We start from the raw sequence: 26,029 nt of genomic DNA, 5'->3' as shown, positions 1-26,029 counted from the left end.
CTTGCTGGTGCAACTGTCGAGTGCGGAGGAGGAGGAGGAGGTGGTGTTTGGTGTTTGGCATTTTGGTGTTTGACTCACTTGGTTTTTCCACTTAATACGAACGTTTTTCGTCTTAACTTCATACAAACAGGACGGCACGTGTAAGGTAAGAGTCCGCCCGGCTTTTCTGAACAGACTACATCACTTATTTGGATCGTTTTTTAGCCGTAAAGTGACACGAGAAGACACAGCTAACCGTTCGCGGCTAGCTTATGACTCAAAGCCGAATCTGTTTTGTTTTGTGTTTGTTTTTTAAAGGGACTAAAGTTTATGTCAGTTCACGTGAGTGATTTAATCACATTCATCACATTCATTGTCACAATTCCGGGACAGTCATGGGTGAGATTATTGAGCTGTACCAACGTGAGAAAGATGCTCTGGTTGCTGCCACTTTCTTTTTCGTTTTATAAATATGTACTATATATATATATTTTAACGTGCTCTTCTTCTTTTGTGTTTTAAATCCGTTTTGTTCGCTATTCAAAAACAATAGAGCTAAACTATTTGTTAGTGGCCGAAAATATTTCAGTTAATCGACTGATTATCACTTATTTATTGATTTAATTTACACATTTTACACACATATAAATGAAGTGAAGTCATTTTACTTCACCCACGACCGTTTTTGTTTTTGCATACCTGTGTCATGTCATGCATTTAATATTTGGTTCATACTTTATTTAAAAGTTTAGTTCAAAGTTTAGTTCAGTAAATGTTTTATTCTTCCAAATATCAGCATAAGCAACAAACATTGTTTAATTATTTGATAATAAATACTAAATTAATCTTCAGCTACTTTGATAATCCAATCATCGGTTTGAGTGTTGTTTTTTAATACTTAACACAACTGTCTGATTTTCCCGTTTCTTAAATTTGAATATTTGCTGGTTTCTTTGCTTTATATTTCAAAGAGATCAACACAAAAAACGTCATTCAACATTATTTTACTTTTTCTGACATTTTTTTTATTATTATTTTTTATAATTTACAGATCACACAACCCTACATGGATCACACCTACATTAAGCACCTACAACTTTAAGGTATACCACATGTTAATAAACGAGCAACAACACAAGACACCCATTTTGTACATTTAGACCAGGTTTTTGTGTCTTTTCCCTGTCCAAATATTAACCATATTAACTTTAATGCATTTGCCGAAAATGAAATAATCCAGCCCCTTAGATGGTCTACTGCACCCTGCAGCCCATCCTGAGAACACGAATGGATGTATTTACTAATCAGTGTTCTGTCTCTGGCCAAATTTCCTGAGTTTTACAAACTTCCCAAAATGCATGGTTTAATGAATGTATAGTTCCACATTTAAAACCGTTCCCTTATATGCTTTTTTTTCTTTTGTTGTTTTTCTAGGTACAAAGATGGTAAACAAGTTTGAAACCGGTCACAAAAATGTGAATGATTACCTCAGACGACAGTAACCTAGAGAGAGAGAGAGAGAGAGAGAGTCTGGTTTTATCTCACCCTCGTGATCTTTAAAGATCTTTAAAGATGTCAGGTGGGAATCTCTTAAGCAAAGTGCGGTCAGCCTTCAGGAGGCAGCCGAGCGACTGGGACCTGAGCGACTCGGCACCTTTTGACTTCTCCGATGAGCTGGTGGACGATGAGACGCCCAAATTCAACAAGCTGAAAGTGGTGGTCTCTGGAGAGATGTCCGACTACTCTTCAGGGGCAGCGTCCAACGGGGTGACGGTGAACACGCTGGTCGTGGCGGACGATGACGACGACTCCCTGCTCGACTCCTCCTCGAGCTCGGGCAGCCCGAGGACAAACATGGACCCCTGTGACAACTGCACGAAGAAGAGGGAGCTGATCAAGCACAAGAAGGTGATGAGGAGGCTTATCATTGCAGCTGTGCTGTATTTACTCTTCATGACCGGTGAAATTATCGGTAAGTAGATGCAGAGAAGACTGGAACCACACAGCACATTTAATCACAGGTACATGATTACATTTACAGCCAACACGAAAGGCTCCTGATTTGGTTTGTGTCATTTGTCTAAATAGTTTCAATAATTATGATTATTTGTTCAGAAATATATAAAAGTAGCTTTGGAGTGTTGATAATAATTGTTATAAAGACGTGGATAATTCTACATCGATGCAGTGACATCACACTACTGATTATATTAAGCCATTTACTGGCATGATACAGACTGACGATACAATATATTGTTACATATTTGGACACAAGTTAGTTTATTGCAATTTTTCCCCCTCAAAATATTGTATTTTAACAAGAAAATGATCCAAGTAAAAAAAAGTCATTGGCTAAATATACTGTCTCCTTTGTCTAGTGAAAGGAGAAGAAAGTCAAATGGCTAAAGGATAGCAGCTATTGGACACGCAACAAAACATAACACAAAAAACAAAATAACACAAAATCACTGAACATTTCCACATTGATACAGTGTTTCAGAGAACTGATAGTGGTGATATCACACCATGAAATGTGCAGATCTTGTAAAGGAATGTCTACTATTTCTATGCAAGTTCTTCGTCCGACTGCTTACAGTGTATCGACTGGTGAAAGCAGCCTTGTGCGTTGATAAAGAAAACTGAGGATGCAATGCATTGCCATTCTTCACTGAATCAAATGGAATTGCGGGATTATGAGAATGGAGAAGATGTGAATCGCTCTTCTCTTTTGTGTTGTGTCGTCATGTGACGTCAGAAGCCTTAATGCACCCGACTCTTCAAGAGTCTGTTGTTTCCTTGGAGGAAACACAGTTTAGTTTTTTCATAATAAACAGGGGACCATTCTTTCCTCTAGAATCAGTGGCTTCGAATGGAAAAGTGCTGACTGGAAATTAGCTTCTTTTTCCTGATAGTGCATGACAGGTCAAGCTATTGTTTAATGGAGCCACACCCTCATCTAAGTGCAAATACATTGTTAGTTAAATAAATATTTAATTGGAAAAATTGCCAAACTATCACATGGTCAAAATACAGAGATGAACAACCATTCACACGGAAAGAACCAACACACTCACGGTGGGGGCCATGCAAACTCCCACACTGGAAGGTTGAACCTGGATTTAAGTAGTTATGGTTAAATTATTAAACCTGAAACAATTAATCGATTAAGCTGTTTGACGCTTTTTTCATTATTAAAACAAGATTTCTGATTGTTTTGGCTTGTTAAATGTGAATATTTTCTTTGTTTCTTTGCTCCACATAACAATTTTATTTTTATGTTGTGTTTCTATGAAGAGCCAAGACGGTTTTCCACATTGTGGGCAAAGTGTAACCTGACCTAATCTAACCTTACCTAAACTTGGGTTTTGTGCTTTCAAAATCTTTGCATGACTAAATATTTTTGATCCATTCTGTCATTTAACAAGTGAAAAGTGACATTCTCTTTTTGTTTCCCATTTCCAGGTGGTTACGTGTCAAACAGCCTCGCCATTATGACTGATGCTGTCCACATGCTTGCAGACGTGATAGGCATTTTGTTTACTTTGCTGGCCCTGTGGCTCTCCACCAAGCCCCCCACCAAGAGATTCACCTTCGGACTGCATCGCCTCGGTACGCTCTTCCTCTTTTCACTTTCTCTGTGTCTCCACTCTGCTCTGTTTAGTGTGAGACAAGCGGAGGTTTGTCTGTGCTCAGCAGTGTTTCGTCCAGCTCGGATTACAGATGCAAAACTTTGAAGTTGGCTGAAAAGTAAAGACGCAGATGAAACGACTTTTAGCCGTTTAGCCCAGTGCATGATGGATATGAAATGTCATCGTGGAAAAACATGATCACAGCAGGTGGATTCTGTGATGTCCCCTTTGAGAGGTTGACTGTAACTCGGTCCCCTGAAAATCAAACAAGTTCTGTGTAAACAATCGAACATAACAGGTTGGCAGCTAACATGGAAACTGTAAAACAAGGGCTTTGTAAATCAATAAATGTGTGCAGCTGGGCCAACAGACTTTGACGCATAAAAGCACCTTTGTGTGAGTTTGTAATTTCACTAAGTAAGGGTAACAAGAACAAAATACTTCTAGTCCATTTCAGAGTAAAGGCATCCTCACAATAATAAAGAGAGAGATAATGTTGGTTTATAAATGTCTTTTTAAGCTGAAACGTCTGTTGTAGTCAAAGTTTTAAAAGTTTAAATGTAGAGGGTTATTTCAAGAATCTGATCTCATCAAGAGCTGAAAGCTTATTTCTAATCAAAAACAGGAACAGTTAAGTGCAAAATAGACCTCACTTCAAACCTCTGATGATGTTACATACATAAATATAACATAAACTGCATATAATTGGTCCTTACCGGCTACATGACCTGTAATGTGTGTTTGGTAAGAGCTCACAAGCTTACAGTAACTGTTACTGCTCAGCGTTGTGTTTTATTCAGCTGATTGTCTTTTCCTTTTGTCAGAGGTGGTGTCTGCAGTCCTCAGTGTGGTGCTCATCTACATCCTGACGGCCATACTTCTCTACGAGGCAGTTCAGAGGACTGTAACCCAGGACTTCGACATAGATGGAGACGTCATGCTCATCACTGCAGCTGTTGGCGTGGCGGTCAACCTGATGTAAGTGAAATGCTCATGAAACAGTGGTGTAGAGAACATTTTAGTCATGCTTCTACCAGTGGAGTGGAGTGGTTTGGTTCGGTACAGTGCGGTATATGTGGATTTTTTTTATGTTTCCATTAGCAATTGTACCAAATTAACCATTCCATATTTTGGCACCCCTCACTTGGGGTACCAGATTAATATGGCACGATACAGTCAGGGTGGAGTTAGATCAGCTATACCCACAACAGACAGCTGACAGGAAAACGTCACTCCATTGTGATCGGACAAAACAGCAACAAACTGAGCAGGGAAAAAAGAGCTGCGAGCCTGACCCAGGGCTAAACCATTCCAAACCACACCATACTGAAGCAAATCGAAAACGTATTATGATGGGAACACAGCATATGTGGCTTTAGGTGATGCCAGCAGAGTGCAGCAAGTGCTGGAAATGCTGAAGGATAGAGAACCTAAACAGCTTTGAATTGGAGTAGAATTTGTGTATAAACTCAGTGTGTTCACAGTGTGTTTGACTAACACTTCTGGTTCTCTGAGTATTTATTGATGTACTTCAAGTTACTTCTCTTTTTGGCTACAACAGAACAATCGAAACATGAACAGAGGTTGCAGGCCATAAATTATAGTTGAAATACACAATGGCTGTACCACTGTTATCAGTGAAGCCTCTATTTCAATTTAATGTCTCCTCATATAATGGTCTGTTTATGACTTCATACAACAGATGTCTTACATAACGTCTACCGGTTAATCAGTGACTAAAATTGCATCCAAGCCCACCATGGTTGAAAGTCTCATTACTATCGTCCGAGAGTAAAAGTAAAAAAAAAAGTACGGTGAGGAAGGATGTAATGGATTTGAAATGTTTTCAGTTCAATTATATTTGCCCTCCTGCTCAGCTGTACTTTACACATGAAGAAAACAGGTTCAAAGCAAGCACACGTGGATGTGGAAAAGCAAACATATGCAAAGACTAAGAAAAGGCCGGTGCTTTAATCTTTTTGGTGCACTACATTCATCCATCCATCCATATTCCACTTTATCCTCCACATGAGGGTCATGGGGGGCACTGGTGCCAATCTCAGCTGACATAGGGTGAAAGGCCAGGTACACTCTGCTCAGGTCGCCAGTCACATCACAGGGCCCTACATTTCTCTTGCAGTCTACTTTTGGTGACATAAGGATTTCACAAATTCAGAAGTGAAGTAGAGCAACACGATGAGGCTGAATACATTCCTGCAAGTGTAGAGTACCAGCAAAAAATTTAACAGCACAGTTCAAAGTACTATTTAAACCACGCTTTGTAGATTTAATTTGCTGAAGCTGGCTGTGTAATGTTTGACCACAGCCAGCCAGTGAATAAATAACTGCAACGTTCTCAGTCACTTGACGTGAATAGAAAAAAAAATACATCTTATGTCTTGAAATAATTCCCTCTTTATCTCTTGTGTTCCCAGAATGGGTTTCTTATTAAACCAAGGTGGTCACCTGCACTCTCATGGTCATGGTCACTCCCACGGTCACGGTCACTCTCATGGACCACCAGCTGCCCCGGGGTCACAGTCGGCTCAGCAGCAGAGGCAGCAGGGCAGCTTAGCGGTCAGAGCGGCGTTCATACATGCTCTGGGAGACCTTGTCCAGAGTGTCGGTGTGCTCATAGCTGCCTACATCGTCCGCTTCAAGGTAAAGAATAATGTGCATTGTGTAACAGTTAACAGTTATTGTATGTTCTCTTTAAACATTCTTTATATTAGATTCGTTTTATTATTTGGATATGCACTCTGAGGTCTCAACAAACGGAGGACTCTCTTTTTCTTTTCTTTTCTTTTGCTTCTGCTTCAGACTTGAAATGCTTGGTCCATGCGGGCTGCAGTGTAAACACCGTGGCACAAGATGGCCGTCTCCATAAAGTTTGTTTAAAGGTGCCATATGTAAGAATGTGGCCAAAAACGGTTACTACATTCATACAATTCAAAATACCGAGGTCTTTTAGGTTTTCGTTTTCCGACGTAACTGGCAACCCGTGGTTGCTCGTCATCTGAGACTCTACTGAATGCGATGATTGGTAGACGGTGGCGCCACATGCCAAAACATGATTTCAAAACAAAAACATGATTTGCAGTCTTCAAAATATTTTGGCTGTACTGTTGTTGTTGGTGGGTTCAGTTTGTTATATGAACGTTATTCCTGAGTCTCTGTGACATATTAGGAGGATTTTATGGCCAGTTGCTTTAGATTTATTACATAATGCACCTTTAAAGTGAAAACTTTTAAAGCGATTTTACACGTAAGACAAACATACGTACGGGCTGCATATTCAATTTCTGCCAATAAAGCCTCCTAAAAGTTGCACACTGGACCTCAAATTCTAGAACTAAGATTAGTTCAGATTAAATCCCAGGACGTGCAATAGGAAAGTACTTTTAAGCCTCAGGAAAAAAAATCTCTGATTGTCAGTTGATGTGATGTAAACCTGTGTCTTCGCAGCCGGAGTTAAAGTTGGCAGATCCCATTTGCACCTACATCTTTTCCGTTCTGGTCATCTTCACCACATTCCGCATCATGCGAGACACGGTCGTCATCGTGCTGGAGGGTGAGTCTCTGCTCCCATCCCGCTGTCGATGTCATTTTGTTGTTCAGTATGAAGAGTGTGGGCCGAGCGCTTACACGATGTCACTGTATCAGGTGTTCCCAGGCACCTGGACTCTCAGCGAATCAGAGACGACCTTCTGAAGCTGGACGACGTCCACTCAGTCAGCGAGCTGAATGTCTGGGCGCTGACCACTGACAAGACTGCAGCAATGGTGCACATCCAGCTCAGTGAGTAACACAGTTGACACTCAGTCACAGAGAGGAAAGCGTTTCCTCCAAAATGTCATTCATATTTAGATCGATTCATTTTATGGTTACACAGTTAAGAATTAATTATGACAAACAATTTTTGAAATACATTTTGGCTGTATTTCTCCTGTTTGGAAGCAGCATAGCTCAAAAAGTTAATTATTGATTTTCATGAATTTTCATCTGGGGATGTAGGCTTTGGCCCAAGAAAGACATGATTAGATATTGGTATGGATCCAGATTCAGACTTTGATTATGTGCATATTTACTGAAAATTAACTAGATAACATGGTAAACATACAAGTGTTGTATTTGTTTCAGTCTGACGTTCCTGTATTTTTTAATGATTTTAGAAGTTTCCATGAGCGTGTTTCCTCATATTCTCAGAGAAAAACATGTCTCACCTGCTGAATGGATGTTTTGAAACGGTTCAGTTTTCACTAAGTCATCGTGATTCCTCAAGAAACTCAAGTGCGGGGCCTTTTTCTCGTTTTTTCCACTTGAAATTCTTTTTGTTCCTTGTTCCTTGTAAAGTTGAACAATAACCCGTTCAATTATCAAAAATGTGACATGACACAGCTTAAATTCAAGTCGATCCATAACAAGATGTTGCCATTAAAGGATGCTACACCTTTGACTTGACAAGGAAAGATAAGGAAACTGGTTTAGTCTGGAGCTTTCTGTGTTCAGAGTGTCCACAAGGGGGTGCTATGGCATAAGTAGCCCAGACCTGCAGGTGTGGAAATGTCCTCAGTTGCTGCTGGAGCTTATAAATGTGAGAAGGTGACCTTTCACCTTATGTTATAAACATAAGGTAATATACCTTTTTTTCATTCTTGAAGTGCCCAATTCCATTTGGAACATAATATAACATAAATAATGTATATCATCTTTATTAGATTTTCGTCAGGATTATGACATTTTAAGACCAAAGATATGAAAATCGTTTTTTCCAATATGACAATACGTGCAGACTAAAGGGCCGTATGTAACATAATTCATGTTTTGTTTTAAAGCGGACCTAGACCGGAAGTTCCAATGAACGCTGTTTTTTAGTGTGTATCTGCGTCATTACCTTGTTTACGAAGCCCTGAAGGTTCAAAACAAACAGTTCAGCCACTGCTGAGAACGCTGTGTTTTATTATAATCTCGGGCTCAGCGAGATCTCTGAAAAAACCCGGTCCGGTTACGTAAACAACGGTTCTCCGGAACAGCAGATCCTCCTGCTCCAGGCACTAGTAAAACAACTTGTTTTGCCTGTCGGTGTTTATAGCAGTGATCTATCACTGCTGTCTCTCAGGATCTTTGGGTATCTGGTAAAATGTTCTCCTATTTGCTTGTACCTGACTGTTATAGCATCCCAGCTGATTTACCATCTTCACTTTTGCAGCTGGTAAAGAGATAAGTTGAACAGTGAGTTGAGGCCAACATGGCGTTGTTTTGATTCCAACTGTTGCATGACAGTACTGTGTGACGTCGGCTTTTTGGAACTTTCATTCCGCCCCTTTAATACGCCCCCAATCATAACTAGATCTGATGTCATACATAAACATAAACGTGAAATACAACAATCCAAGTAGTATTGACCTAATTCTGCCTCTAATCCTGACCCCCTTGTGTTCACAGTGCCCTCCAGTGCCAACAACTGGGAGGACGTGCAGGCGAAGGCTCGCCACCTCCTGCTTCACACCCATGGTCTCAGCAGGTGCACGGTGCAGGTGCAGACGCACCGGCTGAGGCTGGCACACATGTGTGCACACTGCCAGCAGTCCAGTAGTTAAAGGAAAAGACTCGCACACAGACTTCCAAAGTGCATTTTTGACTCCCGCAGCTCCACAGCTGAGAATACAGTAACTTGAACGGACATTTGCTGCCGTCTGTCGCAGCTCAGTGCCACAGCAGCAGAGCAGTCGCACAGTATTGTAGTGGGAAAAAAAAAGTGCCAAACAACAGATGCACGTTTCTAATTAAATTATCACGAGAGCCTCTGGGGACTGTTTGCAAACTGGGTGAAGGTTAAATGCTTCATCTGAGAAGAATACATATATAAATCTATCTATAAATTCACCATTTATGCCTCTCTATGCCATAACTGGTGTTTTGTCATCAGATTCAAATTAAAGTATCTTTTAATAGATGTAAGGACTGTATACTAAGATTTTTTTTTTTAACTAAAGGTGTCAACAAAATGTGACGGTACCTCGAGTCATTTGATAAACTGTAATTATTATAATATGCAAGCTGTATCCCTCACTGCTGGCATAAGTGAGGGAGGGTTAATGTGTTAATAAGCTGTCATCTAATGCATCTAATCACTTATGCTCCTCAACCAAAAAAATCTGTGTGGCAGTGTGGGGGGGGGGATTTAAACGCTAACCATCGTAGAAATTCTTAACATAGTCCCTTATTGGCTGTACTGACTGATTTGTGTTTTATCCTTGTTTTTTCGCATCTTTTTTTTAAAAATTCACTGTGCTGACAAGGCAACTGACAATCAGTATGACTGACCGTGAACAGTGTTCCACGCGGTGGTCTCAGCCTTACGCTTGACATCCACACGCACACATAATACAGTATATACTCGGCTTTTACTCATAACATATCTTTGACCATTGCAGGTGGGCTTGGGGAAATTCGGCAGTATTTCACAGTTGCAGTGTTTGTGCAGGTAAAGAAAAAAAAAGGTGTTAATTCAATGTGTCAATAACTTTGTTTAAGTGTGTGTGTGCGTGCGTGCGTGCGTGTGTGTGTGTGTGTTGTGATGATGCTTGATAAAGATGTAATTGATTGTTGGACTGAATCAAGGTTTTTATTTGTAATAAAGTATTTAATCTGCTGTGTGTCTCTTTTACTCTGACATCACAACTACACACGTGTTCTCAGTTTAATACAGTTTAATTATTATTGTTGTTATTATTGGTCCCTGCTCTGACGCACCTGATTCAAATGTTCGTCATCAAGCTCTGCTGAAGCCTGTTAACGAGCCGTTGATTAGAGTCAGGTGTGTGCTGGAGCAGAGGAAACTTAAGGAGGAGCCATCATTTAAACGTTACTTTTAATGTTGTCAGTGGTTATAAAAATAAAAATTAGCATAAAGAAGGAGCAGTAAAAAACGACACTTAAGGTGAGTACAGAACACATTTTTTTCTACTTCTTCTAGCGGATAATGACGTCACCCGTTGTGACGAGCCTCTGTTCGATTGTCCATTTTAAAAGTAATTTAGTCGCTAGTTCGTGTCTTGGAGCATGAATAAAATCTTCATAAAACTTTAATGAATAACTTAAATAATAAAAAAAAGTCCTATATTAATCTCACAAAGGGGGAATACACAGGTTTGCTGTAAAACCGTTTTAGTTGAATGGCTAATGCTATAATGGTTTAGCTAGCCCAATTTATACTTCTGCGTAGGTTACGCAGAGCGCTGCCAAACTATAAATAAGTGATATCTTAACACACACAGCGCATGTTTAGACTCTAAATTGCCAATTTCTCGCCTCAAATTATCTTAAAACTGCGTTCCGTCACACAGAAAAGTGACAAACGGCCACTGTTTCAACAACAACAACAGTCTTTCTCTCTCTTTCTTTCTCGGACGCCATTGCTCACTGTAGCCTGAAGCACAAAAACCTTGCGCAGCGACCTCTACTGATCGGGCGGGAAATTGCCTTAAGTGTCCCATCAATGTTTTTGTTGTTACTTCCCAACGCTAGGTGGTGCTCTTCAGTCAGCGCTGCACCGTTTTGAGATAGCACACGAAGCCCTTCAGGCTGTTATACTTTACCGTTTTTATTTCACTTCCCTGTTTATCGAACTCAAATCCCCGCGTTTATGATTCACTGCAGCATGAAAACACACTTTTATGATCAGGTGCACAGATATGCATGAGCAAATACAAATTCTCAGAATATCAGATGAGTCGTTGAAGGCTCTCTGGTTTTCTGGTCAATTAGCCTGATTTGTTTCCAGCTTTTTTTTATAACTTAATTTAATTATAAACACGTGCACAAAATGAAGTTGGAATTCATTTTCTCAAACCTGTATTTCTGAGAAAAAGGGATGATTCATCTGGTGAACGATGTGTAAAAGTAGGATTTTCTTTCAGGTTACAATATTGGTGATAATGTGGATATGGAATGAGAGCAGTGTCTGTTCTCTCTTTCTTTTTTTCAAATGTATTAATTGGTTTTCTTCAATTTGATTCAACTGTGTGTGTGTGTGTGTGTGTGTGTGTGTGTGTGTGTGTGTGTGTGTGTGTGTGTGTGTGTGTGTGTGTGTGTGTGTGTGTGTGTGTGTGTGTGTGTGTGTGTGTGTGTGTAAACTTTTCAAGAAACAGAAAGCAAAACTAAATTCATGACGGTAAGAAAGACATCTAGGGTTAAGCATTAAATAACCTCACAATGCATTATCTTTATAATAATATATCATAATACAATGTGGTTCCAAAGCACAATCGTATTATAATAACATATACATGAATTTCTCGAGCAGGTTTGTGCTCTGTGAGTGATTGAACTTGTCTTAAAGAATACTAGATTTTAAGTCTGTAGTAGAGTCTGTTGCATTCACTACACGTGTAAAAATAAAACCTGACACAAAAGAATATTAGTATTTACTCAGCAGACGCATCACGTGGTTTATTATTGGAATCATGAGGAAACTGGGTGTGTGTCTCTCTTATGAAACCAGTGGAGGTGGAGGAGTGTTTACTTTGCTCTGCAGCTCACGTATGACTTTATAGCAGCGTCCGCCTGCCATAAAACGGCTGTGCAAAACCCTGTCAGTGAGCAGCCTTCAAACTCGGTTACATCTGCTACATTACAGGAGACGGGAGACGACGTGTGTACGTATATACATGCATTTAAATTTGGTGAGGACGTGGTGAGTGTCCTCCCTCGCTTGTCATGCTCCGTGCGAGCACTACCTGCCTTTGCTCGCTCGTCACATGGTCTGTGGTTTCACACACGTCTGTGTCCAGTCACGTACTCAAATTCCAGCACACACACGCGTTCACACACACACATAGTTCTCCTTAAGTAAACGTAGTGACTGCCATTCATTTGAACAGCCTAAACAAAGTGTTATCCCATAACCTTAACCATCACTAGTTCACGCCTAACCCTAATCTTACCAAACCACAGTTCAAATCTTAAACCAGTTACTTAGAAATTAGGTTCTGCCTCTGGTCTTGGCCTTCTTAAGAACTACTGGTCTTGACAAGGTCAGTGTTTATGCCAGAAAAGAGGTAGCAAATAAAAGCATACACTCATAAACATGTGTTTTTATATCTTAGTGAGGACACACCATAGATATATCACACTCTCTTCGCCCCTTAAAGGGACAATGTGTAGTATTTATGGGTTTATATGACCCAAAATCCACCTTTTTATACATATTATGTGCTCCTGCATTGTCTAGTCGCTGTATAATAGTTTTTGTTTCATTTTCGTAGTGTTTCAAAAAGTCATGTAAAATAACATGGTCGCGGGCCGCGGTTGCATAGCCACTGTTAGCAGCGAGACGCCATGTTTCTACCGGAGCCTGTAAGGACAAACGCGAAAGAACAAATCAAGCGTCTCTTAACTTGTAGCGGAAGTCCCGCCTCCAGTCTCTCCGCTTCGTCTGCTACGGCCGCGGTAGCTCCGCCCTCTCCCTCACCTCACGAACCTCATCTGCTGACACGGAGAAAGACGACGAGGACGACATTTGACCGGCTGAGGACACCGTAGCGCTCAGGGAAGGGAGGGGGTGAGCAGAGCAGCAGGTCTTTGTTGTAAATTTCAGCCTCTCCTCTAGATGGCACTATAAACTACTTACTTCACCTTTAAACAATCACAACAAAGTATCTTATCCTAACTCTAACTTAAGCCCAATTCTAATCCTAACCCTAAAACCAGGTCTTAATCCTCAAAAAGCCAATTAAAGGAGTTTGGACCAGCCAAAATGTCCTCACACAGCCTACTAAAGACATTTGCACACACACTATGTCCTTGCTCTCTCGATGTCTCTCTAAATACCCCCCCATGCACATAACTCAATAGGTATGATTATTTTCAGGGGCTGCAGAATTACAGTAGAGTGTTTGCCTCTAAGGCTTCAGAGGAGCTGTAGAGTTTCTTCACTCAAAGGCAGCAAAGGGGAAGAGGACGTGCACATTTGCATTTACTGTTAAACCAGAGTGTGGTGAAACAACATGTTAAAACCAGGAAACACTTCTCATCTCTCTCTGTCTCTGCTGTCTCTGCACCTTCTTCTGTTTAATGTTTAATAATTGATGAAGAATCCATTCAACGCAGGCCCTGCAGCCTGTAACGTTGTTTGTCTTTAGTGTGGACATTAAGACGCTCGTCTCTAATCATGAAGCACAAAGAGTTCACGGCTCACACAACCGTGAAGTGAGCAGATGAGTGCATGTGCCTGTTGCTTAGCAGTGACTGGGTTATGACTCCATTATGTGTTTATTTTTTTATTTGGACGTATATAAAGCATTATAAAAGACGAGAGTTATCAGTAATGTGAGAATAAAATCAATCATTCCCTAACTGGCCTTAAACAGTAAAATATCAACTCTATTGTTTTTGTTTGAAAGGAGGAAATAAATGCCAAAGTATCGAGGGGCGTACCACTTTATTTTTCACTGTCATTAAAATGTATTACCTGCCTACTGAAACCTCACCCTTTTCTTTCCTCCCAACAGCATTCCTTGTGTTTTTTTTTTGTTATGAACATTTAACATTTCCTGAAACACGTTCTCTTTTCAAAAACAATCAACACAAACCCCCACAATTGAAGCTGCAGCCACAAATATCTACTAATTAACTGCCGTCAGCAAATGCATGCACACCACACTGCAATTATTACACACAGTCGAAGACTCTTTATTTACTGTGGTATATTTTCACAGAAAAAGCTGCCTCGGCGTAATTCATGTCTCATGTTTATTACTTCAAAAATGAACAAAACAGATAATTGTATCCCATGCTGTAATATTTTTCCCCAAACACTGCAGTACAGAAATCACAGTAACTTTACCCGTTTTCGTCTCTGAATGTCGAATCCGACAGTTTCTCTCACAGTCAAACCATGAACCAGAACACGATCCCAAAGATTGTCGAGCTAATTTAATTCCATCTGAAACTAGAGCTCTTCCCTCGTCTTCCTCGTCGTCCTCCTCCTCCGTTTTCAAATTAAATCAAATCAAATCAAACGTCACCAGGCTTTTATTCTGTCCACTGACTTGGTTCCACTCATCACTGACTGGACACGCGTGCATCGGAGGTTCTGCATTGACAATGGGGGGAGTTAGTTGTGTTAGTTGTGTATAATTTTTGTGTGTAAATGTGTTTTGTGAATGAGAATTGTTTAGACTTTTGCCAACTGATTCATTTATATCAGTATTTATATCAGTGGTCAGCAATTGGTGCCAAAATTGGCACGCCAATATTCGTATCTGGCCTGGCATATGATTTAACAAATCTGGTCTTAAATTATTTGCTGCCATTATCTTCACTCATTTTATTATTATTATTTCATTCATATCAAGTTCAGTGCTTTTATTCTAAAAGAATAGAATTGACAGTTAACCTAAACTAAAAGCCAGGTTTGGAGAGTAAATGTCCATAAAATAACTACAGAAGCAGTCACTCTTAAAATTGAAATGATGCACAATAAATATGAACATAAGTACATTTGTCTTCATAACAAGCTGCTGATTAAAGGCAACGTCCACATTATTCTTAGTTTAAGGCAGCAAACGTAGGGTTTTGTTTCTGACTGAAGGCGTTTTAAAGGCACTTGATGCCTGATGAAGACACCGTGATTTGGCCCAAATGTTCAATTGCTTACAAAAGAAATTGGCCCTCGACCACATTTACTTGCTGATCCCCTGATTTATATGATAACAATGATTTGGCAGCTGATGTTTTTTTTGATTAGAAAAATGTAGTGATTTGATGATTGGGGAAAAATTGTAAAAGAGGAGACGTGGCCAGTGGTGTGGTCTAGACTATTGTCCTGCATGTTTCTGAGTAATAAACTTGTGCTTAACTTTCTTCCTCTGAAAGGTCACATGACATTACATGACCTTGGTAACCAAAAAAGAAAACCCCTTCTTTTTTCTGTCTGACTGAATGAAACTTAAGCTACGGTCAGTTTAGAGTGTGTCCACATATATAGAGGGAGAACTGGGATTCAGACTGGTGACCTTTCTGATGTGAGGCAAGTGCTATGGCCACTACTGCACTGTGTGGGAGGGAGCTTTTTTTTCTCTCCACTGATAAGTCACCTTGTGTGAACTGTTGGGTTTATTTCTCCTTCTACAACGTTGTAAAGTCTCTGTCTGACGATGTCAAGCACCTTTTGAGATAATGTCTGTTGTGATTTGATGCTAATTTTGAAACGTTGTATCTCAGGCTGTATCACCGTATCACACAAACCTCATTTATACTCCATTTGAGAAATGTCATGCTGCAAAAGTAAATTAGTCGTCGCGCCATGTTTTCAATCTTCCAGTGTCCATATTATCACACACCTCAGGCTGACTCAGAGACAGTTTTCCAGCTAACTAAGATACAGTCTGCTTGTTTATTTCTGTCCTTATCTTTGTCTGATAACGTTTGCTGATATAATGGAGGAGGAAGAGATTTTGAATTTACTGAGAGAACAGAGGTGGCCAGTGAATCAGTGAATAGTTATATTATTCTTGGAGGATATCACTGCACAAATAAATATGACTGTGAAGCAACACATTCTGTCACCACAAGGTATAAATCAGATGAGAGCAGAAATTTGGAAAAAATGTGATGCCTAAAATAAATACATAAACACAAATCAAAATGCTGCATGTCCCTGTTATCAATGAATAATCAGGATTCTAATGTTAGTCCAAATCATGAAAACAATCATTGATTCATTTGGTAAATTAAGTTTTTTTTTTATTGTCCTGTCAGGCCACAGTTCCTGCCTTAATGTTATTGTTTTATTTTATTTATTTGCTCCGTCTGAATGCGAGACATTTCACATCAGTGCCATATTATTACAACAAGTTCATAATTTCATTAACAGTGTGGTGTTGCCAGGTTTGGTTTCACCGGTTTGACTCGTGTACCTGTAGTAAGAGCATCAAACACTCACTTATTGTAAAAAATTACTGTATTTATCATCAGTTGCTGCTGAACACTTTCTGTGAGGCAGATCAAGTTGGAAAGAAATCTTACTTTTACTCATTATAAGAGAGAACAGAACACTCAAATGAAGATGCATGTAATAATAATTTAATGACACTGTACAGAACATTATTTACTCAGTTTACATTTAGACGCTTTTGTACCCATTCACATCTACTGCTGTGTGACCACCAGCTGCACCATCATCATCACATCACACATGCAGCTCACAGTTCAAAAATAGCGTTGACGTCACAACAGTTTAATGAACAGTTAAATCACAGTCGTCTATTGTTTTCAGACGGACGTCCTTGGACTCGGCAGGGTCAAACCCCACCAGTGGAGCAGAAGCATTTCCGCACACTGAGTGTCAAAGAATTCTAGTTTGTGCAGAAAGGATTCTGTTAGACTGATGGGGGGGGGGGTGTGGGCGTGCAGACTGGCAGATGGGCAGGCAGGTTGACACATTGTGGATGTTTATAAGCAGATGTGGGTCTTTCTTTGCTCACTTGGTCATGCTCTTCACCAGCTCCAGACCCTCCACTGGTTTCCACTGCTGGTTGATAGTGATGAACTGCAGTGAAATGGAAAAAAACATAAAAATTAGGTTTTTGTCTGACCTACTTTTAAAGTTGCAGTGTGTCACACAATTAGTGTCGTCTTTTGAGACTTAATAACAAAGGGGGGGGGGGGGGAACCACTGAGCATCTAGTCTGGGCAGTATGGGGCCAACTATCAGTAGGGTGAGCAATTTGAGTTTAACATTTTTGGATATTTCACAGAATTTCAAAAATAATAGTGTCCGGAATGCTACTTATTAATGGTCTTAATTGCTAGTTCTGGTCTTCTTCACTAGAACACGTCAGTTTTTTAAATTATTTTCCCATTTGGAGGAAAATGGATGATAAATCCCGGAAAATGTAAGTGGACACGGACGGCTGATGTTGTCCAGTAGGTGCTGGAAACGTCTGCCAGCTTTCAGTCATTTGATGACTTCGATGGCTTCAAAATGGAAGGGTTGTTTTGAAACCAGAAGACGACCTACACTTTTATATAGTCTATGACGGGACTGAAGATTGTGATTCCACCCTTCATCCCTCCCACATCGTGCAAGTGAATTATAGGGGGGGGGGGGGGATTCCTCAACACACCAGAAAGGATGTTGAAGTGAGGCCCTTGTATAAAGTACATGGTAGGAGGTAGTATTACAAGGTCATTTGCTCCATTAAGAAGCATCCAAAACTCAAACAGCTCACCCTGGATGGTAGATAAGATTATTCCACAGAATCTTCCTCGTACACCTCTCTCTATGCTGAAACGAGCAGAGACCATTTTCCACGTCCTTGTTTTGACGTGGCCATCCACTCCGACCACTAGTGTGGTCATACCCAAAGTACATGCCCTACCCATCATTTGGGCACTAACAAAATACTTATTAATTCACTAATAACTGTCTTTCTGTATCTATTCACGTATATGTGTGCCAATATTGTGTTTTTGATTATGTTTATGTTTCTCATCTTTATTTCAACTGGAAATATAACAGGGATTAATAAGCTATTGTGATTCTGATTCTTCTTCTTATTCCCATATAAGGCTACAACAATGTGAACATTTAGTGTTTTGAAGCATAGTAAAATTGGACCTTTAAGAGGCCGATGACATGCAAAGCCGGACAGACGAGGGCTGGTACCACTCTAAATAATAGTTCCCTCAGTGACTCAGCAGATTACAACCTCACCCAGGACGTTTTCCCTTGTATTTGCAGCTTATTGACAAACCGGTCAACCATAATGTAATGTGAACGTTACCTTCTGAGGTTTGGTTGGGTCCACTCTCTCCCATGGTGCTGGGTTTCTGGTCCTATCCAGTCTACATAAAAGATAGGACGTCATTAATTAAGCATTTCTTAGGGATTTAAGTATGTAAACAACAGATAAAGGGGAGAGTGAAATCACTTTATAGAATAAACAGTGGGTTTTCATTTTCTAGAGATAAGAAACAACTATACATGTATAATAGTAATAACACTCACACGACATCGGTTTTAGTAAATAGAAAGTACAATCCAACACCAGGGGATCCTACTGCAACAAGTACCACGATCCCAACCAGAGGGATCAGCTGGAACATACATTAAAAATAAGTTATTAAATCTGATCATAACATAACAGCATCATAAACAAGTAAGAAAAGTAATATCTAAAATAGAACATAATATAAAACTAACTTACCTCCTTTCTCTTTCTCAGCATTTGGAAAAATCCCGACACTGCCGACATCCTGACTTATTGAAATAACCTAAAGATAAAATCAACTATATCCAAATATTCCAGTCAACAGTTGAGGCAGAGCGTGACCAGCTGTGTGTGACAGGTCTCACCTGTTGTTGCAGAGAAGCGCTGGATGACTCTCAGCTCAGCATCCTGAGAGGCGGGCTGATGTAGGCAGGATGAGAGAGTTGATACGAGGTGAGAGGCACGTAGACACAGAGAGAGCTTCCTGCATTGACATGCAGCACTTGATTCATACATACATCCACAGACCCACTTCAGCTGATCAATGCAGCTTGTGGATGATCAGCGCTCTCCTGTGGTCACACTGAGGAATTGAAAGTGAGGAAATTAAACGCAAAAAAGCTCATGTTGTACTGATTTTATTCGTCGTACAATTTATCAGTGCAGAGATACGTCATCATGATCTGAGCGGTGTTTGATATGTGCGGATCTGCTGGGCGGTGAGAGACGGGCTCATTTTTCTGAGGGACTGCAGGAAGTATGTGTGTTTGATGACGCGAGCCTCCATGTTCTCTGTCTGTAGCGCCAACAGAGCAGCCTGCAAAACGACAACAACAACAACAATATTTCACCACATTACACTGGAAATTAAGCTATGGAGATGCAACAACCTAGGCACGATTCTGTCTCAAAACAACAGACAAAAATCCCATGACCATACTTTTAAAATGGTTTCAGGAAAAAATAAATCCTACTAGAGAGGACTACGGTTGCAAAAATGTTTTCAAAATAACATTTTCTTTTAAATTGAAGGTTGGGAACCTAAATAATATTTGGTAGCAACATCTTTCGCTAAAACAAGTTTTTAGAACAAGAAAGAATTAAGCTTTGATAAAAGTTCTACCAAGAAACATTCAGTTAATTCTCATTCATTCCCATGGAAAGTTCCAATTTGCAATATTTCCAAAATTCCCAAACAAAATGTGCCTTGGAAAGTTTCTTTACCAGTTTATTTACACATTCTAAAAATGCAATGAAAAAGAAAATTCTGTACTTTCATACAAAACTATAAGGACTCGAGAACGTGATGATATGAACACTTTTCATGCACATGTACATTTTATAATTTGCATATAATTAAATTGCATATGTTGTGATTTTCGCTAATTGCAATATTTGATTAAAAGGGGGGATTAACTGTTCACGTTACCTCTTTACACAGATTTTCCAGATCAGCTCCAGAGTAAAGCTCAGTCTGTGTCGCAAGATCCTCCAGACACACGTCAGCATGGACCGGCATGGACCGAGTGCAAACCTTCAGGATGGCGAGTCGAGCCTGGACACAAGGAAAAAGAGGCATATAAAAGGTTAGCCAGCTGTTTCTGTGCTCTGTAATGACACTCTTGTTGTTGTTGTTGTTGTTGTTGTTGTTGTTGTTGTTGTTGTTGTTGTCATTGTATTATTTATTAACACTTCAAGCAAAAGTAATCATGTACAATGGGAATGGCGTTCATGTATCAAGAGAGTTTTTCACACAGCGATGCTACACCAGTGTTCACAGTGTTATACTGTCCAACAACTGTAACTGATGAGCAGTGCATATTAATAATATTAAGTGATGATAAGTTGCTTTACATCAATGATTTCCAAAGGGGTGTATTACCCCCTGGTGGGCTGTGAAGGTTCAGCAGTTGGGCAGCAAGAGATGCTTCAAATAAATGTCAAAAGTTTAGATTTTTTTCAGTTGCATAGCAATTTGTTGGACAGATATGGATATTTTATAGGTCATTTACAAAGCACTTTGTAAACACAGCAAGTAGGGAAGCATTGAGATGAACAGGTATTTCCACTTGCCTTTTTCCTAAATTTTAGGTGAATTTATTAAATTATACAGCGTATATTAGAAGCCTGATTCAAAATGCAAATGTTATTTTCAAACCCGTTTAAGAAATACTTAATATATCATTTAAGTTTTTCAGATTTTGAAATGGGCCGTGTTATTCTTCAGTTTGGGAATGGCTGCTTTACACAAAACAGCGAGGGTTGGTGCAGGGTGGGGTTAGAGAGAAACGGCAGCAGCGGCCCGTAAAATCATGTTAGCCCTTTTTCTGCATACACCTGCACCTCTGTAGCCAAGACCAAACACGGTGAGAGCAAGGATTATAGGGGACCAACACAAACACAGATGCTGGTGTTTTTCTTTTGTAGTCACATTGCGCAATCATTTTTATTATCATGTTTAAATCAAAAAAGTGGATATGGATTGCAGTACCCATTTTGAACACTTGTGGTTGTTAAATCACCTGTAAACATATTGCATTTATGCCTTCTTTTTTTTTTTAATGTCATGATCTCAATTTTAATTCACCTGCTGGTCGGGAGGTGGCACATAAATGATGTGGTCGAGTCTGCCAGGTCTGAGGAGGGCGCTGTCTAAGCAGTCAGGTCTGTTTGTGGCAGCAACAACCATCACATCTTTGTTGCACACTTCCTGGCTGTCCATCTGTCAGAGAGTATATGACAGCTTCAGACTTAACACATGTTCTGTAAGTGATTGCAGATGCTTCCTGTAACACACACGTGTCTAATGTCTGACCTGTTCCTGTGCGTGACACTCTCCCACTCCCTCTGCCTGGAGGATCCTCTCGGTTCCTCTCCTCTCCGCCGTCTTCAGGCCCACGCCGTCCATCTCATTCAGGAGAACAGACAGGAGGCGAGTGTGCACACCGTTGGACGTTTGACCGGTCGACCGTGAGCCGATCAGAGAGTCAATCTCGTCGAGGAACAGAACACAGGGAGCGCAGGCGCGGGCCTGCCGAAACAGCTGCATGTGGACAGATGGGTGTTTGTGGATGAAACAGACGAATTGAGGGCAAATTAGAGACCTGAACCTCAACTTCATGTGACTAGTAGCGATTTCACTCTGGTTCAGATTTGCTCTGGTTCACTCTTACTCTCTCAGACATGTGTGCACAACGTCGCTCACGTGAACAGACACAACATCAGTGTGTGTTTGAATACAGTGGAAGACGGAAAGTCAGATCCGGTCATATGTGGTCACAGGATATGCATCCATGACTCATTTTAATAACAGGAATCAACAATTGTACTTGTAATTGCTGTCCATGTGCGATCAGATCACTGAGGACAGATGTTAACACAGGTCTGGGCGGTGCCACAGACACAAAAACAGCAGGTGGTTAAAAAAAACGTACCTGTGCCAAAGCCTTTTCCGAGTCTCCCACATACGGAGAGTAGAGGTCAGCACCACTGACGGACAGGAAGGAAGAGTGGGAGGAGGTTGCCGCGGCCCTGACAAGAGTTGTCTTTGCACATCCTGGAGGTCCAAAGAGCAGCACACCACGGGGACGACTAAGACCCAGACGTACAAACGCCTCAGGGAACCTCATGGGCCACTCGATACTCTGATGATCCACACACAAGAGATGATTCAGTTGACGGCTCTTTGTGTTTTACACTGATCAAATCAAGCACTGCCACATATTCACCTGTCTCAGTTTGAGTTTGACATCGTCCAGGCCTCCGATCTGCTCCCAGGACACTGGAGAAAGCTCCGTCCTGCCCAGGCTGCTGCGCAGACAAGAGGGACGCACCAACTTTAGTGCATCCTGGAAGTGATTCATGCACACGGTCTGTGACCCTGAACCCTGAGGATATAATATCAAACACAGGAAAAAACATGTATTAATCTACATCTGCAATTCTCTAGGGACACTAAGTTTTTATTCCTCAGTTGTAGTTCAGCCCAATTAAAGGTCCAGTTTGTAAAATGTAGGTGAAAATATTTTCTTTTGACAGAAACTAAAGATAAAAGAGACAAATAAATTCAAATAATAAGTAATAAACTATTTAGTTGCTTTGTGTGACTACAATAAATTGCTAGATTACTATATTTACCTTGGCGTTTTCCCTGATAGCGTTCATGGCAGCTTCCCGACACAGTGCACTGAGATCTGCTCCTACATAGCCTGAAGTTCTTTGTGCAAGCTCCGTCATGTCCACACTGGGACACACGGGCATCTTCGCACACAGAACAGACAAGATGGATCGTCTTTGCTGCATGGTGGGAGCTCCAATAACAACCTGAGGAAATATAAAATGAACACTGCTAATAATAAGTCAGATATCTACATTTATTGATACATGTATTGAGTTACAGCATGTGCTCGTACCTCTCTGTCGAATCTTCCTGGCCTGCGAAGAGCTGGGTCTAAGCTGTCTGGTCGGTTGGTGGCTCCAACAATGAGAAAGCGATCAGACCGATCCATCCCGTCCATCAGCGTGAGAAGCTGAGCAACTAAGCGGTTCTCTGGGGATGAGGAGCCGGTTCTCCTTGGACAAAGAGAATCCAGCTCGTCTAAGAAAAGCACACATGGACCCTCTTCGGCTGCGGATCGAGCTCGCTCAAACACAGCACGCAGCTGCTCCTCACTCTCACCCGGCCGCGATCCCACCACCTGAAATCAAAAATCAACAAACATGTTCAACAATAATAAACTTTCTGCATGGATTCCTGCTCCAACTGCTTTTTAAAAAAAGAATGAATGAACAATGATGTCCAGACATTTCCCTGACACTGTCCACAGGGGCTGTAGGTGAGACAACATCGTCACTCTGGACATTTACATTTCTGGATAATATTGGAGTGAAGCCATTTGTGAGCACAGATGGAAAATCTCCACATAATTCACAGTGAGTGTGCAGCTTCCTGCATCGTCAAGCCAGGCGCAACATCATACCTGGTTTTCTGGACATTCTCCTGCTGATGTAACCATAACTGACCCACATAATCTCCCAGTACTTTCTTCAAAAGTGAACGGCAAAATATATGGACCAAGTTTTCTGGAGTTTACTTCTGAAGACGTGAAGCACATTTATTTTCCTCTGTAAATCAAGCGATCCAGTGCACTTTCCAAAAAGTATGATGATTACAGAAATAGTTTGGCTGAATTTGGATCTCAACGTAATTTTTTGTAATCACTCTCAATCTATTACCAAGAAATTCTGCTCATACACTCATATAGTGTGTATCTTGCGTGTACCTCTGGTCCTCTGACCACCATCAGGCTGGCTCCCACCTCCCCCACCACTCTGCGGACCAGCAGGGTCTTGCCCACACCTGGAGGCCCCACCAGGAGAACTCCTCTGGGACACGACACACCGAGAGAGTTCAAGGTGCCTGGATAAAGCAGAGGCAGCTGGAGCATCTCTCTCAGGGAAGCGCTCACCTAGAATACAGTGAAACATGTGTGTGTCACATCAGGGTGAATACACTCTGTGATGATGAAGAGAAATGATGTCATCACAAACATGCTAACCTCATCCAGACCCCCCAGTGACACTGTGTGCTCCTCCCGCAGGTGACTCATGTAATGTCTGACTGTCTGGATCCCAGTTATCTCCACGCCAGTTTTTGCGGTGATTAATCCAGAACTGGCAGAATCCGGATGGATGCCTTCAATAACCACATATTTAATCTCTGTATCAAAGTCCTCCAGATTTATCACATGCTTCTCGTGGATGTAGACACCTTTCAACATGTCCTTCACAAGCTCATGAACGAGGCTGGAAGGTGTGTGCTTTTTAAAATCGACACTCTGGACGACCACAGTTATTTGGATAGTTTTCAGTTTGGGGCAGGATACAGGCGTGAGCTGATCCGAGTCCACGTGCAGGTGTGTGGGAGGGTGAGGAATCAGACTGGGGGAGCAACATTTCAGGTCCATCTGTAAGAAGCCCTCTGCCAGGTCAGACCGAGGCCAGGCAATGCAGAGGCAGCTTCCCCCAGGGACAGACACCAGGAGGGGAGAGCCCAGCTTCAGACCCACCGCTGACATCAACTCTGGACCCAGTCTGCATCTCTGAGAGCCCTGGTCTGATGGATCCACTGACAGCAGCTTCAAAGTCTTCATTGAACATCAGCAGCAACTGAAGACACAGAGAAGCACAGCACATGGGAGTATTTTCTGGAATCCAGGTTTATTTTTGTTAATTTTGCGTTCCGTTTACCATTTTATAAACCTCAATATTGTCTATATCTGTATTTAGGCACACTGTTTACGTTGCACATAGGAATTTCAAAATAAAAGTGGCTGTATAGATGTGGACCATGGTATAGTTCACAATAAAAATATATTTACTGGGGCCTCAAGATTGAAACATCTGCATTAGGATATCTGAGTTAAAATGTTATTAAATGTTTCTTGTCTTTAAGTTACGGAAGCCGACAAAGGTCGGCACTATAGTGTTTTCAGTCCATTCGGATTAACCATGGGCGCTGTCGGCTTCCGTACTAAGAGACACATTACTAAAACGTTTTTATTTTTTAACCGATCGATAAATTTTCTTCGCGTAGTCGATTGGTGGTGTCGTTTTTGGTTTTAAGATGCAAATATAAAGCCTTCGTTGCCATAACTTCAGCCGCAGGCGTTAGCTAGGCTACATGCTATTTGCTCGTAGCAAGAACTCTGACTCTCAACGATAGACAGGTTTTAATTAAAATGTACAACAACACACATACTTACTTACTCACCGGGTAAAACCAGACACGTATTATTCGTGCTTTAAATGTTATGAATGTTGCAGTTTTGAGCTGTTGCCGAGACTAGAACCAGAGAGACTAATGTTTACAAACTCACATGTGGTACTGAAACGAGTCGGTCACCTAAAACCTTTTCCTGCGACGGACAGAACCGTTTCCGTTTTGCAAATGTAACTAATAAGTCCTAATTTATTTATTTATTTCATGACAATTATCATAGCAAATATAAATATTTGTACCATAATGAGCGATATTATTATACTTGTAGTTTTTTAGATAGGGGTTACTTGAACGTCTGACATCGCTGAAACTAAGGAAATAGTCATGATTGTCCAACAAATTTAGGCTTTTAATTCAAAATGTTTCTCGATGCTCTGACGCCACCATGTGGACAAAAAAAGAAAAGAAATGCAGGTAGGAATTGTTTTACAAGAATATGAATAAAAATAAGTAAAAATTAAAGGTATGGGATGTGCAAGTTTCTTTAACAATTTCAAATGGGGACAACAACAGTAAACAATGACATAGTAACGTCAAAAGTCATATAAATACATAATGCACTGCAACAATAAGTGCATCAATTAATTAATAAAACAACTCGACAAATAAAAATACTATTTAAATAGACAGACTTTGACATT

General features: G+C 40.7%; 3 protein-coding genes across 4 annotated transcripts; 1 reads left to right on the top strand and 2 right to left on the bottom strand.

Annotated features, from left to right (window-relative positions):
• The first annotated feature begins 36 nt into the window (after positions 1-36).
• On the top strand, positions 37-10,149 carry slc30a4 (solute carrier family 30 member 4). 2 transcript variants are annotated; one of them, XM_083900970.1, is made up of 9 exons: positions 37-145; positions 1,031-1,082; positions 1,414-1,951; positions 3,442-3,588; positions 4,433-4,586; positions 6,044-6,269; positions 7,074-7,179; positions 7,272-7,406; positions 9,054-10,149. In XM_083900970.1, exons 3-9 carry the CDS (start codon positions 1,552-1,554, stop codon positions 9,206-9,208), a joined length of 1,323 nt encoding a protein of 440 aa, XP_083757096.1. In that variant the 5' UTR covers positions 37-145; positions 1,031-1,082; positions 1,414-1,551; the 3' UTR covers positions 9,209-10,149. The 2 variants fall into 2 exon arrangements, with proteins under 2 accessions (XP_083757096.1, XP_083757097.1); XM_083900971.1 differs by lacking the exon at positions 1,031-1,082 and having other exon boundaries at positions 99-145.
• Positions 10,150-17,094: 6,945 nt separating this feature from the next.
• cUnh15orf48 (chromosome Un C15orf48 homolog) lies at positions 17,095-18,959 on the bottom strand (the record flags this gene model as incomplete). Its single annotated transcript, XM_083901120.1, has 4 exons — positions 18,824-18,959; positions 18,625-18,713; positions 18,401-18,461; positions 17,095-17,163 (listed from the first exon to the last, which is right to left on the bottom strand). Exons 1-4 carry the CDS (start codon positions 18,869-18,871, stop codon positions 17,095-17,097), a joined length of 267 nt encoding a protein of 88 aa, XP_083757246.1. The 5' UTR covers positions 18,872-18,959.
• Positions 18,960-19,283: 324 nt separating this feature from the next.
• On the bottom strand, positions 19,284-25,485 carry afg2b (AFG2 AAA ATPase homolog B; the record flags this gene model as incomplete). Its single annotated transcript, XM_083900626.1, has 11 exons — positions 25,380-25,485; positions 24,166-24,775; positions 23,890-24,075; positions 23,020-23,304; positions 22,745-22,930; positions 22,336-22,494; positions 22,042-22,251; positions 21,423-21,650; positions 21,195-21,329; positions 20,037-20,162; positions 19,284-19,424 (listed from the first exon to the last, which is right to left on the bottom strand). Exons 2-11 carry the CDS (start codon positions 24,757-24,759, stop codon positions 19,284-19,286), a joined length of 2,250 nt encoding a protein of 749 aa, XP_083756752.1. The 5' UTR covers positions 24,760-24,775; positions 25,380-25,485.
• Positions 25,486-26,029: the final 544 nt, after the last annotated feature.

This window comes from Microchirus variegatus (assembly GCF_963457635.1).
Source record: "Microchirus variegatus genome assembly, chromosome: 14".
In the NCBI taxonomy this organism is placed as follows: domain Eukaryota; kingdom Metazoa; phylum Chordata; class Actinopteri; order Pleuronectiformes; family Soleidae; genus Microchirus; species Microchirus variegatus.
The sequence above is the reverse complement of the archived record's forward strand: the minus strand, read 5'-3'. Positions and strand labels throughout refer to the sequence as shown.

Bases quoted from the DNA above. Each gene is read 5' to 3' on its own strand.
- slc30a4 (XM_083900970.1), top strand. From the start codon at position 1,552: ATGTCAGGTGGGAATCTCTTAAGCAAAGTGCGGTCAGCCTTCAGGAGG. The intron at 1,952-3,441 runs GTAAGTAGATGC...TCCCATTTCCAG, and splicing joins CATGACCGGTGAAATTATCG to GTGGTTACGTGTCAAACAGC. The intron at 6,270-7,073 runs GTAAAGAATAAT...GTGTCTTCGCAG, and splicing joins CCTACATCGTCCGCTTCAAG to CCGGAGTTAAAGTTGGCAGA.